The 17879-nt window shown below is 45.2% G+C and overlaps 1 protein-coding gene across 2 annotated transcripts in view; it reads left to right on the top strand.

Moving 5' to 3' along the window:
• The window catches only part of ZDHHC14 (zDHHC palmitoyltransferase 14), a 278874-nt gene that overhangs the window by 169685 nt on the left and 91310 nt on the right, over positions 1 to 17879 (top strand). For both annotated transcript variants that reach the window (XM_081250720.1, XM_081250721.1), the window contains exon 2: positions 420 to 580. In XM_081250720.1, the coding sequence (XP_081106846.1) occupies positions 420 to 580 (161 nt within the window). The remainder of the gene's footprint in view (positions 1 to 419; positions 581 to 17879) is intronic.

Here is a 17879-nt window from a genome sequence, read left to right on the forward strand (position 1 = left end):
AAGACAGTTCCAAGCTGGTGTCGTCCTGTGTTATGCAATTCCAGGGATGGGTGGAGAATCACATAAATCATGTGCTGTGTTTACAGTACAAAGGGTGCAAGCTCTGTGCATCTTACATTGATTGTACAAGCAGGATTATTTTAATTTTTCTGCCAATGTCTTTCCTGAGTACCACGGTGGGAGCAAAGGATTACTGTAGCTGAGAAGGGGGGTTAAATTGTCCACAAGAGAGAATTGCAGACCTCCCCAAATGTACATGCTTAAAACACAGATGAATTTTTAATGGAAATCAATTTTGCTTCTCCAAAAAAGCCGTTAGTTTCTTGGAAAATACAGAGTGATTACTGTTGATTACTGACATTGTATTTCCATTTCCTTTCTTTCTCCCCTCCCCTCCTGCCTTCCCAACCTGCTGGCAGCTGTCCATATCTAGCAGTGAAAATCACCCCTGCCATCCCCGTGGTCGGTGGCATTCTGTTCTTCTTTGTGATGGGGACCCTGCTGCGCACGAGCTTCAGCGACCCTGGTGTCCTTCCACGAGCCACACCTGATGAAGCCGCCGACCTGGAAAGGCAAATAGGTAACCCTGAAGGTCCGCCCTTAGCCTCTGGTCACTGCCCACCTGTGCTCAGCCCCAGTGCGGGAGGACAGACGAGGAGCCCGTGCAGGAGGGGCTGGGCGCTGGACAGTGCCAAGTCCCCGGGGAGGAGTCCCGAAGTTTTCATTCACTTGGCCTGAGGATGACCTGAGTAGGAGGTGGGATGGAAGGTGGTCGGAGGTAAGGCTGAGGGACCGGTGCACTGGAGGCAAGCTGGCGGTGCCATCAGGCAGGCCACTGCCACCGAGCTCTTTGAAACCCGAGCGTCCGAGTCCGCTCTGAGAAGGAGCCTCTGTTGTGAAAGCTGCAGTTCCTGGTGGCTGCTTTATTCCCTTTTATTATCATCATAGCTGAACTCTGGTTTCCATGATATAAACCTGGAAATGTTACATCTTAGACTGCTGTCCTATTTATCCAGCCTAGGATCCAGCATTTCCTTTATTAAGGCATAACAAAGATGTATATTTCTGGTATATATTGAGGTGAATGGCTTTATTTTTCCTTAGATATTGGAAATCCTAGGATTAAAAATTTACAGCAATCCATTTTAAAGATATTAAGACCAATCCTAATCCCTCATACAAAGAACCTTAAGGTCCTTTTTTTAATTAAAAAGAGAGCTTCCTCTTAAAAGTTTGCTTTTGTGAATGTGTAGCTTTGCTGTGGTACAGTGATAATTTGACAAGCCTGGCAGGGGGCTGGGATGACTCAGTGTGAACATAAAGTTTAGGCATGAAAAATCATTTGACAGAAATAGTTCTCTCCCAGTGGGCTTCCCTTCACAGCCCACTCCGATGAAAGACCCCCACTTTCCACAGTATAAAGAGGTACAAGTGTGGGTCTTGATAGGCACCATCTGCTCTGGTCCACCTCCCCAAGTGCTGAAGCATAGCCATGTCCTTCTCTGAGCATCTGCTTCCATCCTTCATCCCTGTCACCTGGGAGGGGAGCAGTAAAGGAGTGGATGATGGGAGTGTATGTGAGTTGTCTGCTGGGCTGCAGCTTCCTTGTGTCCTGAGGTAGGGAAGTGGGGAGACAGTCCCTTTCTTTGACACCACATACTGAGATCTGAGCACAGGGTATTATTTCATAATCTAAAGCCTACATTTATAGCTTGTTAATAATCTGTAAAGGCCATCCATGACCGTCATTGAATTTGATCACATCCCAGCAAGTTTGTGAGGAAGACTTTATTATTACACCCATTTTACAAATAAGAAAACGAAGCCCCAAAGTGGTTAAATGGGAGAAAGTGGCAGAGCCAGAGCCTTCAACCCAGGTCTCCTGGGTCTCATCTGTTGTTCTTTAGGGATGTTTTTGTTCTTGAAGGCCCAGTTTCCTTCAAGGAATAGAACCGGGTCTATAGAAACTGCATAGTCTATGCCCATGTCAAATTGGCACAAGCTCAAAACTCCTACTCAAGCAGTGTGCAGACAGCCCAGCTCCCCACACTGGCCGTTAAGCATTTTCCTGCCGTGATCCTTTTTTCCCTCCCACCTCCCTATTAGTGCTAGGAGCATCTGCAGAATCAGCAAGATCAGGAACTGGGGTTTTTTTTTGCCTTCCTTACAAAGTGGATAATAAAGAGTGCCATTGGAATTCTCTATTATGAATGCAGATTCTAAGAGGCACAGACTTTCCATCATTAACATGGAAGAAGTTGAATGATTCACTGAAGTGCAAGTTTTTTGTTTTGTTTAGTTTTTTGTTTTTTTTCTTAAAGTTGATAACCTCAGAGCAGTATTTTTCAACATAAGCAATTTTTAAAAACCTCTGCCCCCATGTCTCCGCCCCGCAGAGACACAGATTCTGTGAGAGAACTAGATGGGGTAAAGGATAAAACCAAATTTTGTTTCCTGTGAAGGAGAGAAAAGGGGCTGTAGAGACAGGGCTTTGGCATGGCAGAAATTAGTAGGCTGGCACCTCCTTCCCTGAAGGGCAATGATAAGCCTAGACAAAACAGTCAGAAACAATCATTTCATGACTCTGGAATTTGAGGAATGGCTATTCATGAAAAACTGACGAACTTTGGGTAGGAACAGTGGGAGTCTATGGCATTCTGTCCTGGGGCTGCTCTAATCGCCAACCTGCATTCAGAGGTGAGGAAGTTCTACCTGGACAGGACAAGCCCTGAAAAACAGCAGCATCCCTGTCGGAGGGGCTGACTTGATTTGGAGTGGAGCATGGAAAAAACCAGAAACTGAAACTTTCACCTTAAGAAACTGGAAAAAGAAGAGCAAACTGAACTCAAAGCAAGTAGGAGTAAGGAAATATTAAAGATGACAGTGGAAATCAATGAAATAGAATACGGAAAACAACAGAGAATATCAGTGAGCCCAAAAGTTAGTCCTTAGAGAAGATCAACAAAACTGACAAACCTGTAACTATACTCCCCTGACCCTCCACTCCAAAACAAGACAGAGAAAAAGAGAGAAGATGTGAATTACCAAAATCGGGAATGAAAGCGGGGGCATCACCATCAACCTTACAGAAATTTAAAGGATTTTAACTTTATGCTACAAATTAGACAACTTAGATAAATGAACAAATTCTTAGAAAGCCACAATTACCAAAACAAACGACTCAGGAAGAAATAAAAAATCTGAAAAAACACATAACAAGTAAAGAAACTGGTTGTCCATATTAGAAAGATGAATTTGAACCCTTACCTCACACCATACACAAATTTTAAATGAAACATAGACCTACATATAAGAGCTAAAATGATAAAACTTCTGAAGGAAACGTAGAGAAAATTTTCATGACCTTGTGTTAGGCAGAGTTCTTAGATATGACACCAAAAACATGATCTGTAAAAGAAAACGATGATAAATTGAATTTCATCAAATTAAAAACTTTTGCGCTTCAAAAGATACCATTTAAGAAAATGAAAAGACAAACCACAGACTGGGAGAAAATATTCACAAATCGAATATCTGGTAAAATATTTCGTACTTGTGTCTGGAACATATTAAGATCTCTTACATGTCAATAATAAGACAAACAACCCAATTAAAAGATGAGTCAAGAATTGAACATTTTTTCAAAGAATATATATGAATGGCCAATAAGCACATGAAAAGATGTTCAACATCATTAGTTATTAAGGAAATGCAAATCAAAACCATAGTGCAGTACCACTTGACACCCACTAAAATGGCTCCAACCAGAAAGACTGACAGTGTTGATGAGGATGTGGAGAAATTGGAACCCTCATGCATTACAGGTGGGAATGTAAAATGGTGCAGCCACTTTGGAAAACACTTCCTCAAAAGTCCTCAAGAAGTTAAAGTTACCATATGACCCAGCAATTCCACGCCTACGTATATATCCAAGAGAAATGAAAATACATGTGCTTGTATGTGCATTATACCTAATAACCAAAAACTGGAAACAGCCGAAATGTCCATCGGTGGGTGAACTGATGTACAATATGTGGTCAGTCCACACAGTAGAATACTATTAAGCAGTAAAATGGAGCAAAGTGTTTACACAGGTTGAAAGAAGCCAAATCAGAAGACTAAATATTGTGTGGTTCCATTTATATGAAATGTCCAGAAAGGGCAAACTTTCAGAAAAGAGAGTAAATCAGGGATTGCCCAGGCTGGGGATAGGACTGAGGGCTGACCACACATGGATGTGAGAGAACTTGTTGGAGGGATGAAAATGGTGTAAAATGGATTGTGGTGATGGTTGCATAATCTAATACATTTACTAAAATCATTGTATGGTGCACTTACAATGGATAACTGTTATGTAATGTAATTTATACCACAATAAAGCTGTCAAAAATAAAAAGGAGGAAGAGAGGAAAGGAGAGAGGAGGAGGATGGAGGAGAAGGAAGAAGGCTCTCCTGTCCTCTGGTTGGGGGACTTCGGGCTAGTTGTCCACTTCCTAAACCTCATCCCACCATGTTCTCAACTTCAACATGGGAATAAGGACCCAGAGCCTGTGCGGTTCTTGTCAGGATTAGCTCAGTAAATCGTAGAAATTTTTAAGAAATATTCTCCTCTTTTCCCACTTGGTTCTCTCTTCACCTTCTATAAACACAGATTCTCATAAAAAGCAACCCGATTTGTGATGGAAATAAACAGCAGAGCTGGTCTAATGCCTTATAAGGAGTTCTCCCGTATATCACTTGGCTGTGGAAAATGAGATGATGTTTCCGTGAAATCTTAGCACATTTATTTCGTGCTCTCTAAAGAAGGAAAAATGAAAAATGCAATTTGGAAACTTTTTATTATTAGAGCTATTGATTCCAATTATCCATTGTATGTCTCTGCGTGTAGAAGCCCAGAATAGCCACTTGAAACCAGCCATCTGAGGAGCTGATTGAAGATTTGCCAAGCATCTGACCAGCTACCCTGTCTTCAGATTTCTGGAGAGGAGTGGGTGGTGAAGAGGAGGCTGTGTGTCTCAGAGTCTGTTCCAAGTCTCTGGAAACGCCTTACACTTCTTTCTTCTGAAAGAGCCTTCCCAATAACTCATGTTGCAGCTAAAAAGACAGCCAAGAATGCCAACAGGAGTCCAGGGAGGTCCTGCTGGGGTCATTGGAGTCCTGCTTGGAAACTTTTTAGTTTTGGAAACTCAGTTCTTTCAGTTCACTCAGGGACGATCAGATACTAAGCGACTGATTTGGGCTTAGAAAAATTACGATACCACATTCACGGGCTCCAAGCATTTCATCTCAATTAGGGACAGACCTTTCCAGGGATCAAAATAGGGGAAAGAGGCGGGTCTCCCTCCTTCCTTCTGTTCCGTGTGCATCTCTTCCCATCCTGAGGTTGCCAAGACAGGGACGGCAACTGTGAGCTGAAATATGCACTCCGCCTGTTGGGCTCCAAAAGCAAGGCTAGTTATTGAGGAAACTCTCTCCCCGTGTCACAGTAACCCCGACACCAAATAAGTGATCTAATGGCTGCTTGGTGAGGATGGAATCAGATTAAAGGAAGCCAGGTGGCCTTTAAAAAATCCACCTGTGCTATGGCAGAATCTGAAGAATTATTGTCTCCACTCTGAGCCTTTTACTGGCCGGCTAGAGTACCACTGTGCTGGACAGTGCCCATGTTTGCACCTCCCTTCCCTCTGCTCTGACCCCCTCTCCTCTCCCTCCGCTTCCTCTCCTCCCCCTTCTCCCCCGCCTTCTCTCCTTTTCTCTCCCTCCTCCTTTCTTCTTCTTTCTCTCTCTCTCCCATACTCTTTTGGTCAAATTCTCATCATCCAAGAATTTTCCTTGTAGTACACAGAACCAGTCACCATCTAACACTGGAGTTTATCTTTCATTGCCTTCTAAAGCCGTCCTGGGGCTGGGTATCCTCTAGAGGAGCCATCTAGGAAGCAGGCAGTGAGCTTCCTGCCTCCACGGAGGCACTGGCCTTGTCAGCAGCTCAGGTCTACACTGTCCCAGAGAGTGCAATTCCTGCAAGGGCTCTATGGAAACAGGATGTGTTCACCACCCATCTGACTTGTTAGTTTTCTCCCCAAAGACATCTTAATTCTATGTTTAAGAGTAGAACATTTTCATTGGAATTTTAATAACACTGATGGAGTTTTGTTGAAGAAAATACTTTCTGAGGAGAACATTCTTAAGCGAATTTAAGACCTTAATTTTCTCTATTGTAATACACTATTTCCAGTTGTTTCTCATTGCCATTTTTATTGTACCAAAATTATTTTTACTGGAGTGATTTCTTTCCTGTGTAAAATTTATAACTAAGATTTTTTGTTGATTTTTTTTAATATTATGAAAGCTGCCATTATGAATTTTCTTTTTTTTTTTTCCAATTTTTTCCTTTTTTTTTTTTTTGGTTGCATCCCACAGCATGTGGGATCTCAGTTCCCTGACCAGGGATTGAACCCACTCCCCCTGCACTGGAAGTGCAGTGTCTTAACCACTGGACTGCCAGGGAAGTCCCAAATTTTCTTATAGAACTATTATTTCTACTACAACAAATTTTCCTGGTGATTTAATGTTTTTACTGTGTGAATTTTTTAAGCCATAATTGGCTTCTTTTTGTGTTAGTTATTTCTACTGGTAATATTCACCATAAAATTGCTTTTAAAATTGATGGTTTCATTTATTTTTTGCCTTATAACTAGTCTATTGGCTGTGATTGATCTGTGATGACCTCTTCCCATACATTTTGCAGTCATGTTGTATGCTGTATACTAGATAGCCACACTTGAATATGGAAGAAAAAAAGAAAAAAGGCAGGCATCAAAGATGGTTAATTTGATTGATTTTTGCCAGTTTTCTTTTCAGAAGGTGACATTTTCTGTCCATTTCTCCTATTCTTATATGCACCTCCCTACTCATCTCCAAAACTACCGCAGTTTATCCTTTGTGTAATTTTTATTTGCAGTGTGGTCACTTAGGACCTCATGAACATTCTGCTAGACCAAGAACTTTGTCTAGAATTGAACTGCACCTGCCTCTCTGGGATTCCTTCCTGCCTTTACCATTCACTCTCCCCTGCTGCCTGTTCTCTGCCCTGTTCTTTCCAGCATTATTATGATGCCACTTCATTAGCTTTTAGACTTTCTCTTGTATGCACCAGCTTAAGCATTTACCTGTGTCCACTGAAATGAAATATTCTCTGCCCTTTTCCTGTAAAGTAATTGGTTTATTGGTCCATGATGGAAAAGTAGAATAGTATTAATAGCTATTTTTATTAAAAATAAAATGCCAGGCATTATGCTAACCTCTTTCCATGTATGGTCTCATTTAAGACTCACAACAGCCACTCCATGATGTTTACATGCTATTCATGTTGCTATTTTATGTAATAGAAAGCTGGTGCTCAGATTTGCTGAAGGTCATCTGACCAGAGCTGGCAGTCAAATACAGGTCGATCTGCCATGACACCCTGTGCTTTTAACCACCGCCTGCTACTGCCCACCATCTTGTTGCCCCAAGGGGAAATTTCTGGGACCCCTGGAGCGGGTAGCACTTCCCTTTGCCCATAAGTTATACTCTCTCTCCCCGCCCCAGATTGTCAGCATCATCTGGTCCTCCAACTTCCCTGGCCCATTGGCTGGGTCTCCCTGTCATAGCCACGGTCAGAAATAGAGAGCCGTGTCCAGCGCACTGTGGCCAGTGGGCCTGGTTCTGAAATCCTGAGCCCAAGTGGGGGGGAAAGAAGGACTACAGGGAAACTCCAGACAATCTGACGGCCCTGTTGGAGCTGCCTTGCTGATGTCTAGATGTTCCCTGATGCTTGCGAAGGAGTTAAGGGAAGGGGGGGCAGGGTGTCCTACCATATCTGAAATACCTTCTAGAAGAGGCATTTCCTTCTTTAGGAGAAAATGCCAGAATCATCTAGTGTGTACTGATGCCAGGGAAGGGTAGTGAGTCTCCTATAGAAGTGCAGAGTGGTTGCTTAGAATGTCAAAATTCCTGATTGTCTCTTTTAAAAAAAAATCCCAGCGGGCTCCCCTGGTGGTGCAGTGGTTGAGAGTCTGCCTGCCGAGGCAGGGGACATGGGTTCGTGCCCCAGTCTGGGAAGATACCACATGCCGCGGAGCGGCTGGGCCCGTGAGCCATGGCCGCTGAGCCTGCGCGTCCGGAGCCTGTGCTCCGCAACGGGAGAGGCCACAACAGTGAGAGGCCCGCATACCGCCAAAAAGAAAAAAAAAAAATCCCAGCCTGGGAGAGCTGGAAACCAGATGTCACAGTTCAGAATTACGGTATTTGGGGAAATACCACAAGGTTCCGAAGGGTCTAGTTGTGAGGGATGGACGGAGCTGGAGATTGTGTTTTACTGAAGGATTTGGAAGAATGGGTGTGTTTCAACCAGGATGCTCATTGAAGCCTATGTCATTTCTTTTTCCTGTTGAAGTCCAAACTTTTGGGAATGTACTGCGTGCTGGAACTGAGGCCAGTTTCTGATGCAAATGTATTGACTGAGCCTACATTCCTAAATGTACGTAGGTATTTTAGCGACCTCCGCAGTCCCCATCCTGAGTGTACTGGGTGTGTCTCAGGATAGTTGAAGATTTGACTTACGCACGTGTCTGTTGGGAAAATCTTCTATAGAACTGATGAGCTGTCACTTTGTTTCAGGTGAGGGCAAGTCTCTCTCTCTCTCTCTCTCTCTCTCTCTCTCTCTCTTTCACTGCACCAACGTCACAGTCTTCAAACAGTTGGTGTTAAATCGGCAAAGTGATGACATAGAGCAATGTTGACCTGCTTTACTTAAAAAAAAAAAAAAAGTACTGTGACTGTAACCATTTCTCATATACAAGGCCACAAAAAGGGGAAAGATGATGAAAGAACCAGGGTGAGGAAAATGTCAGCTTCAAGGGAACGGCGGAAGCCAGATGCTGCAAGGAGGGGAAGTACAGGATCAAGCGGCATGAAAGGGATGGGAAAATTGGGACCACGTGGTTCAAGAATATGGCCAAAGGAAAGAGCAAGAGCCTGGAGCTTGTTAATGGAAATTAGAGGCCCATCCTCACCCAGCTGGGGGCACTAAGAAGACTGCTCACTCGCGGATCTCCTGGCTGTAATACAGGAGCTTTCTCAACTCACCTCCCTGACTGCAGGTAGGCTGATTCATTGCAATGCTCTGAGTCATAGGACGTGCCAGTTTAAAGGGACCCCAGCAATCATGGAGACTGTCCTGGACAGCTCCCTTAGTTTACACATGAGTAAACCAAGTCTCAAAGAGAGACAGGTACAAATCCGCCAATGCTCACACAGAGCGAATCTGAGACGGACCTGGGACTCCAGCCCTGGGGTCCTGACGCCACGTGCAGGTACTATACCTCTCCTTTGACTTTTTTGCTTCTGAAACTGAATCCCTAAGTCCTAAATCAAAGCGAGGTCCGTGGAAAAGCAACATCAACATCACCTGGGAGGGGCTTCCCTGGTGGCGCAGTGGTTAAGAATCCGCCTGCCAATGCAGGGGACATGGGTTCGAGCGCTGGTCCAGGAAGATCCCGCATGTTGTGGAGCAACTAAGCCCGTGTGCCACAACTACTGAGCCCGGGAGCCACAACTACTGAGCCCAAATGCTGCAACTACTGAAGCCCGCACGCCTAGAGCCCGTGCTCCACAACAAGAGAAGCCACCGCAGTGAGAAGCCAAGTGGCCCCTGCCTGCAGCCCGTGCACTGCAACAAAGAGTAGCCCCCGCTCGCCGCAACTAGAGAAAGCCCGCGCGCAGCAACAAAGACCCAACGCAGCCAATAAATAAATAAATAAATATTTAAAAAATCACCTGGGAGCTGAGTAGACTTGCAGGACCTCAGCCCCCACCCCACCTGCTGAATCAGCATCTGTCATTTAAACCAGACGCAGGTAATTCACATGAAAGCTGAGAAGCACAGCCCTAAAGCCTTTCCACCTCCCTCCCTGCGACGGGAGCCCAAACCTATGACCGGCCTCTCCAGTAGTCAGTATTTGCTTCCTCTCCTCTTAACCTCTTGGGACCATCATATTTTCAGGAGTTTGGCGCACTACAACTTCATTTACTTTGAGCATTCAGTGTAACAACTTCCTGCAGCAAATCTGAGTAGGTGCTTCACGTTCTTTATTACTACTTATTAAGACAACTGTATCAATAAATATTTTCTCTTTAGATAGTGCTTTGCAGAGTTCAAAGTCCATCTGTTTTCATCATCAGTAAAGGATGTGGCTATGAGCGCCGACTCTGTCAATAAGTTGATTGAGCCTGCCTGCATCCCAGCTGTTGCACTCGCTGTATAATCCTGAGAAGTGTTTGAACTTCTCTGGGCCTTGATTTTGATGCGTATAAAATAGATCCACTAAGTGCAGAGATCCATTCTAGTGTTATTATTCTGTGATTCTAGAAATAAACCCTTCTTCCTCCTTTGCTTGACCATGAAAATCTGGCAACCTAAATGCTTTAGAAGGTTATTAAGCCTATTCAGCTACTGAAACAGGAGTGACATATTCTGTTAATAATTTTAGAATGCAAAGCTATACACACACCCATGTAAATTCAACAAGTAAACTCTAGTTGCTGCGAAATAAGCGAGATATTTAAATGACTCACTGGAATATTACTATCATTATTGCTTTAACTGGTATGCTTGGGAGGGTGAAGCAGGATGATGAAACAGTAGCTCTCTGACTGAGGGAATGAGTCAGCCAGTCAATAGGTTTTAGAGGGAAGTCAAAGCTAAGGCACTTCATCCAGGCAGGGCCTGTTGGGCAAAATGGGATCCGGTCATGCCGCCGCTGGGCGGGAGGGGGAGGGAGGCGAGAATGGCCTTTCAGGAGAGAAATCCCCCTAGAAGGTTAACCAGAAAAGTGAGCAGGCTCTTTGTGCTGGGAAGTGGGAGGCATTTTCTTATGACAAGTGTAGAGTAGCATGAAAGGCAGCTGAGAATAAAAGGAAACAAAGGACTCTGGGAGGAGAGAGGAAATGGAGTGGCAAGGAGGTGGGGCGGGGCTCAGCTGGGAGGAGCCGGGAGAGGCCGATCAGGTGCAGGTCCAGGAAAGGATTACCCGCCACGCTGAGCAGCAGAGATGATTTAAGGAACGGGTGCTGTGGTCAGAGAAGCAATAGGTCTGCCTTGACGTTTTCTTGGGAAGAGCTTTGTTTTTTTGTTTTTTTTGTTTTTTCCTTTTAACAGCCCGGGGAGTCATCCCACATACTGCTTTGTAACAAACACCTGCACGTTTTGTGGCTGGAGTCTAAATTTAGGAATCCAGTTTAACTGAGAGCCTCTTGCCAAGCAACCCATTCGTTAGTGTCTCTGCTTATCCTTGTCCCTCACCTGTCAGATGCCCGTGTGTCATTTATGCACACGCATACTCTGTGAATGTGTAACTTCGTTGGCATGTTACCTTTGGGGTCTGTGATATCAATGAAACTCTGTCCTAATAATCACCCTCTGAAGCTTTGATGTAATCCAACCAACTCACTGTTGTTTTCCAAGTGAACTTTCTTCCTCCTTCTTTGGAGTTTAATGCTGCAGTGTAGGGATTTACAGCTGGTTTGGGGGGCTGGGGCATGCTATATCCCTTCCCTCCTGTGTCCTAGAAAACTCAAATCTAAGTTATGGGAGATAGCTCAACTGTTGTGTTTCTTGTAGATAAGTTCTGAGGCTAAGGCTTATTGCCTAAGAATATAAGTAGACTAATATCAGCTGTGTTGTCCAAGTTGGTGATGGACATTAGCACTTAGAGGCTGGAAGGTACATGAAAGAGGACAAGGAAGGCTTGAGGTGGTTCTATCTGGAAGAATGGTGGGGCTCTTCCTGCCACCAAGTTTGGTACAGAAATAATTCCTCACATTTTTCATGTATCCAGATTTATCTTCCAAGGCTCCTGTAGGAAAAAGTTGGCTTATGTAGGTGGACAGAAGTGAAGACCATTTATTTGGAAACTGTAGATTAACACTTTCTAAGAGAAAACAGAAATCCAAATGGATGAATGCCATACTACATACCATCAGAATCTGGAGTGTGCACTTGACAAAATCTCTTTATTTTCCTTTAAGGGTAGAAACTTGAAGTCCAGGGGTCCTTGAGTGAGTGAATGGATGGGTTACTCCTTGCACTCAATAGAAATCAATAGAACAGAAATAGGCTAAAATCTCCTGTGGCCCTCACAAAACTAAATGGAACACAGTTGGAGCGATACTGAGTTCAATAGAAATATAATGCAAACCACATGTCTAATTGCAAATTTTCTAGTGACATCACAGTGAAAAGGGATAGGTGAAATTAATTTTTTTTTTTTTTTTTTTTTTTTTTTTTTTTTTTCTTTTTGCGGTATGTGGGCCTCTCACTGCTGTGGCCTCTCCCATTGCGGAGCACAGGCTCCGGACGCGCAGGCCCAGCGGCCATGGCTCACGGGCCCAGCCGCTCCGCGGCATGTGGGATCCTCCCAGACCGGGGCACGAACCCGCGTCCCCTGCATCGGCAGGCGGACTCTCAACCACTGCGCCACCAGGGAGGCCCTATTTTAATAGTATATTTTATTTAGCCCCGTGTATCCAAAGTATTATCATTTCAACATGTATTCAATATAAAAAAGTACCAGCGGGCTTCCCTGGTGGCGCAGTCGTTGAGAGTCCGCCTGCCAATGCAGGGGACGCGGGTTCGTGCCCCGGTCCGGGAAGATCCCGCATGCCGCGGAGTGGCTGGGCCCGTGAGCCATGGCCGCTGGGCCTGCACGTCCGGAGCCTGTGCTCCGCAATGGGGGAGGCCACAGCAGTGAGAGGCCCGCATACTGCAAAAAAAAAAAAAAGTACCAGCAAAATCCCTTACATTTTGGTGTTTTTTTTGGTATGAAGTCTTTTCAGTGTGTATCTCGCACTTACAGCACATAGCAATTCCGATGCGCCACATTCCACCTGCTCAGTAGATGCATGTGGCTAGTGGCTGCCATATTGGACAACATGAACATACAGAACAAAGAATTGGACCTAAATAGTTATTGGAATCTCTCAGAGTTCTTGGTATTGTTTATCTTGTTTGGGGATCATTTGAAAGAAAAGCTGGGGAGAACATTTTTAACTTTTTTGTTTTTGAAGGAGAACTCATTCATTCAACATATATTTATTGAATGCTTACTGAGTCCTAGGCACTATGATAATGGCCAATTATACTCTTAACAGATTTCTTTTTTGTTTGTTTTTGTCTATCAATGTAATTGTGAAGTTATAAACAACAGAATCATCTGAAATACCTAAATAGACTCATTTTTATTGTTAACTAATATGGTTAAATTCCATGTTAGGACAGTGGTTCTTAAACTTGAGCATGTCCCAGAATCACCTGAAGGGCCTATTAAAAACAGACTCCTGGGCCCATCTCCAGAGTTTCTGAGTCAGTAGGTCTCTGGTGGGGTCCGATAATTTACATTCCTGACAAGTTCCCAGGAGTTGCTGGTGATGATGGTCTGGAGGCCACACTTTGAGAACCACTGGATTTCTCCTTTGAGATCCTCCGCCTGTTATGTATTCCATAATACATATCTGAAGGCAGAGTCAAGCATCTCTGGAGAGTTGAACAACCACAGAACTCATGCATCTCAAAGGGATTAGTTGGTGAATGGGTGGCTTGCTTTCCTGTGGTCTTTTTCCTAAGATACAAATATAGAGACTCAAATGGGAAATTTAAGAACAATACCCGGGGACTGAATGATCTGGTATGGACTCATCTAAGGGAAGCATGCTGTGTTTATGCTTTGGGGACCAGTGTCACAGATCATGGCCAAGCTAACCCCTCTCTGCATGGATCCTCAGGACTGGGGAGCTGTCATTTAACAGTTGTCACAGATTTCCCGAGCTCACCCATGGGCTGGGGTGAGAGTATCCCGGGGTTATCCAAGCCTCTGAGTACCATGTACTAGCAGAAGGATGTTGAAAATTTTACTTCTGGTGCCTCATGGGAGAAGTTTGTCTTTCACTTCCTATCAAAGGATTGCTGATTATCTAAAGCCAGCTGGAGCTGTTGTCTCGGTGTTGGGACTGTCCTCCCCGTGTGTGTATGTGTGTGTGTGTGTGTGTGTGTGTGTGTTGTCAAGCATTGCTCCAAAGCCAAAAGTCCCAGCAGGAGGACCCGTGGGGCATATATTATTTTACAAGATGTAACTCTTCTGCGCTCACTCAGGTATAATGGATTCATTTGGGAGGGCGAGAGTTGGGCCATACAAGTGTCAGTGAGGCCAGGACTTTCGAACTGGATCCTAGTAACACTCCTTACATCATATGGTTGATTTGAATTTTGAAATTACTTGGAGAAGAGGCCCACTTGAAAGGTGGCTTCTGATCCTTAATTAGGTTTTTGGGGGTTTTTTTAAAGATTTTTAAAGTCTTTATTAAATTTGTTACCATATTGCTCCTGTCTTATGTTTTTGGTGTTTTGACTGCGAGGCAGGTGGCTCTTAGCTCCCCAACCAGGGATCGAACCCACACCCCCTGCATTGGAAGGTGAACCACTGGACCGCCAGGGAAGTCCCAATTAGTTTGGTTTTAGTTTGTGCAGTTTCACCATGGTTCAGGCCCATCTTATTGAACATGAATGTCATATGAGCCTCGTCTAAAAGGACAACGTAACACTCTCGCCAAGACTTATAATCTAATTAGTATTATAAATTCCATAGCGTATGCATGACTCTTTGATGGACTGGAATTCTAGGCTTTTCAAGCCAGTGAGCGAAGCATGGGCATTTGGGACAGGGCTGCCCCTCTGTCTTCCTGGTCACCGCTCTGCAGAGACAGGTTATTAGAGCAGCAACACAAGAATGCCTGTGGATGCCTGCTGTCCTCAGCTTCCTCCCCTGGGCAGGAGTAGGTTAAGGGCTTGCTCACTTGTGCCCTATAGAAACCCCCATCCAGTTACAGGTGCTTCCGACCGAGGTGCGAGTGATAGTCTTTTCTTCCCCGTTACCATCTTTTCAGACCAGGAGACAGTTGCTGGGTGTTTCATTTCCCTGCATGCTGTTCACCTGTGCCTTAATCCACTCTACATCAATTTTAGCACTGATGCACCTTCCTCATCGCCTCTGCCGTTCTAGAAAAAAGAAAGACACATTTTTCTCTTGGTTTTGCTGTCATATATGATATTAATCCCATGAATACCAACAAAAACGTCAAGTTCTAAGAAAAGAACCCAGAAATGAAAGCGCTCGAGAACAGGTCACGTGGGTGTGTGATTGTGGCCCGTGTTGAGAGGAAGCTGTCTGTAGTTGGACAAACTTTTGCTGGGTGACTACAGAGAGACGACTGCATTTTTCTCCGAACGAGCACAGAATGCTTCAAACATTTATGTGGCTATTTTTTATCTTGTGATGACATATCCCAGACACTTAATGAAAAGTGTTCCCGGCTGGTTGTTTAGTTAGAAAATGAATCATTATCAGTTCATCTATTTTAAGCAGGCACTATCTTAAGAACTATGGAAGAATCAAAAATCTAGCTGGAGGCTAGCATACAGAGTGAAAACACTGAGGCTTCTTTTTTTAAACAACAGACATTTATTTTCTCACAGGTCTGGAGGCTGGAAGTCCCAGATCAATGTGTCGGCTGGTCTGGTTTCTCCTGAGACCTCTTGTCCTCAGCTTGCCGATGGCCAAGAAGGCTTTTTAAAACAAACAAACAAACAAAGGAACATCATTAAGGGCATATGGTTGTGATGCAGGGTTTACAGTCTTTGCGCTGCTGACAGTTTGAGGCAGAGAATTCTCTGTGGTGAGGGCCGTCCTGAGTTTGCAGGATGGGTAGCGGCATCCCTCCCCTCTACCCACTAGATGCCACGAGCACCCGCCTGCCCCAGCTGTGAGAATAAAACTGTCTTCTGACAGTCCCCTGGGAGGTAAACTCACCCCAGGTGGAGAAACTGAATTTGTGAGGATTGAGGGAACCACGAACCTAGGAGAGAATCAAGAGAGGTGAATCACGGGGAGTTGTCTGGGAAAAGCAGGTCTGAGCTGGATCTCAAAAGACAAGAGGATAAGAATTGCCTGAGGCCATGGTCCCTGGGGTGGAGGTGGGCAGAGAATAGGAGAAGGGAGACATTTTAGAAAGTAGTGACCGAAAAGGGCATATAGGAAGGCAAACAAGATTTCTTTGGCCAGCATGGGTGGTACAAAAGAGTAAGGGGCAATAATGAATGAATTTGGCTGGTGTTTGTGGTGGGTAAGAGCTGCTCAGTACAGGTTTCAAAAGGCAAGAAAATAGAACCAGGAAAGAATGAGAATGACTCAGGCTTTTATAGCACACACTGTACGCCGAGCACTGTCTTATTGTGTCGCAGATGTTAATTGAATCCTCTCAGCAGCCCTAGGAGGCAGGTGCTATTACTATTCCTATTTTACAGCTGGAGAAACTGAGGCATGGAAAGGATGAGTCACTTCCAAAAATCTCAGCCAGTACATAGCAGAGCCCCAATTTACCCCCCTGTCCAGTCGCTAAGCCCATGCTCTCACCCATGGCACTGGGGCAGGGGTCAGTCCAGGTGGTTCCTGGGTGATGGAGTTCTCACCAATCAATGGCAGTAGTGGATCTGGAACCCAGGTGGTCAAGCGAGGTTTGAAAGGAATAAAAAACCCTACCCTCGTTTTCAAAAACGTCAGGAATTTGTTGGAAGGGTCAAATAGATGCTCAGATTGTAGAGGAAAGCAAGGGAAGCAGAGTCCAGCAGATAGCTCTGATCCATTAGCCCAGGAATCGGGACAGGGAGTGTAAGGTGAACATTGGAGCCGGGGCTTTGAGCAGGAGAGGACAGGTGAGGCCTGGGCTGGGGGGAGGGTGATGGGCAGACAAGGCTGCCACTGAGTGCAGGCGGGCCAAGGTGGGTCCCAGGTAGGTCCCAGGTGAGCCGAAGAAGAATTTGGACTCTGATGGTGAAGCCAGCAAGAGGCGGGGGTAACTAGAAGGATGGCTGGGGAGAGAAGGAGGCTGGAATTGGAGACGAGGCTGGGCCTGTGTCGGGGAACTTGGGTGTGGAGGGATGGCTCCATGAGACAGGCCACGTGGTGGAAAGGCCGTGGGCCTGGACCCTGGCTCCTCCATTCACGGCTGTGATGATCTAGGCCCATTGCTCAGCCCTCCAGCCTGGGGGCCCACGTCTCTGGAACCTGTCTCGCGGGTTATTGGAACAGTTAAACGAGATGCTCTACACGTGAGGCCTAGTCCAGCAGAGGGAGACGCCCTAACGGTGATGAGGTCAGCTGGAGAGGAAGAAGCTGGAGCCAAACCAACGCGAGGACACCATCGGATGGCAGTAACGGGATGAGGGTCTGGTCGGGACAGGGGCTCTGGGAGAGAGAACCGTGGCGCTGTTACAGTTCGTCAGTGCCTCTCTGATAAGAGAGTAATGAACCGTGATTTTTGCCATGTTGGGATTTTTTTCTCCGGTGGGTCATCCAGTACATAACAGTCTTTATCTAAATGGACAGAAATTGAGCATCATCAGGGCTGCACAGCTGATTTTCACGTTTGGTGGAGGCGCGTGGTTAGATGTCCAGTATCGTGTTAGGTTGAAGAATGACATAAAAGCAAATTTTTATTCTAAGGGCAGGACTTCGGTTGTTCTTATTTGTGAATTTAGCTCTAACAATAACTTCAGCATCCAGACGCTTAAAGGGTTTGTGGTGCCTCTTGGGAGCTGGGCACATCTCCATCCGCAAACTTCCCAATTTCCTTCCCTCACCGCTGAGAAAAGTGCGAACACAGATGACTCCGAGGGCATACGGACCGAAAGCGACGCACCCGCGTGAAGCCTCGTGCCGTGCAAACCTGGGCAGAGTGTCAGGAGCCGCCCTCCCCATCGCCACCCTCATAAATAATGTAAATAGAGA

The sequence above is a fragment of the Mesoplodon bidens genome (genome assembly GCF_964165515.1).
Source record: "Mesoplodon bidens genome assembly, chromosome: 12".
Classification (NCBI taxonomy): Eukaryota; Metazoa; Chordata; class Mammalia; order Artiodactyla; family Ziphiidae; genus Mesoplodon; species Mesoplodon bidens.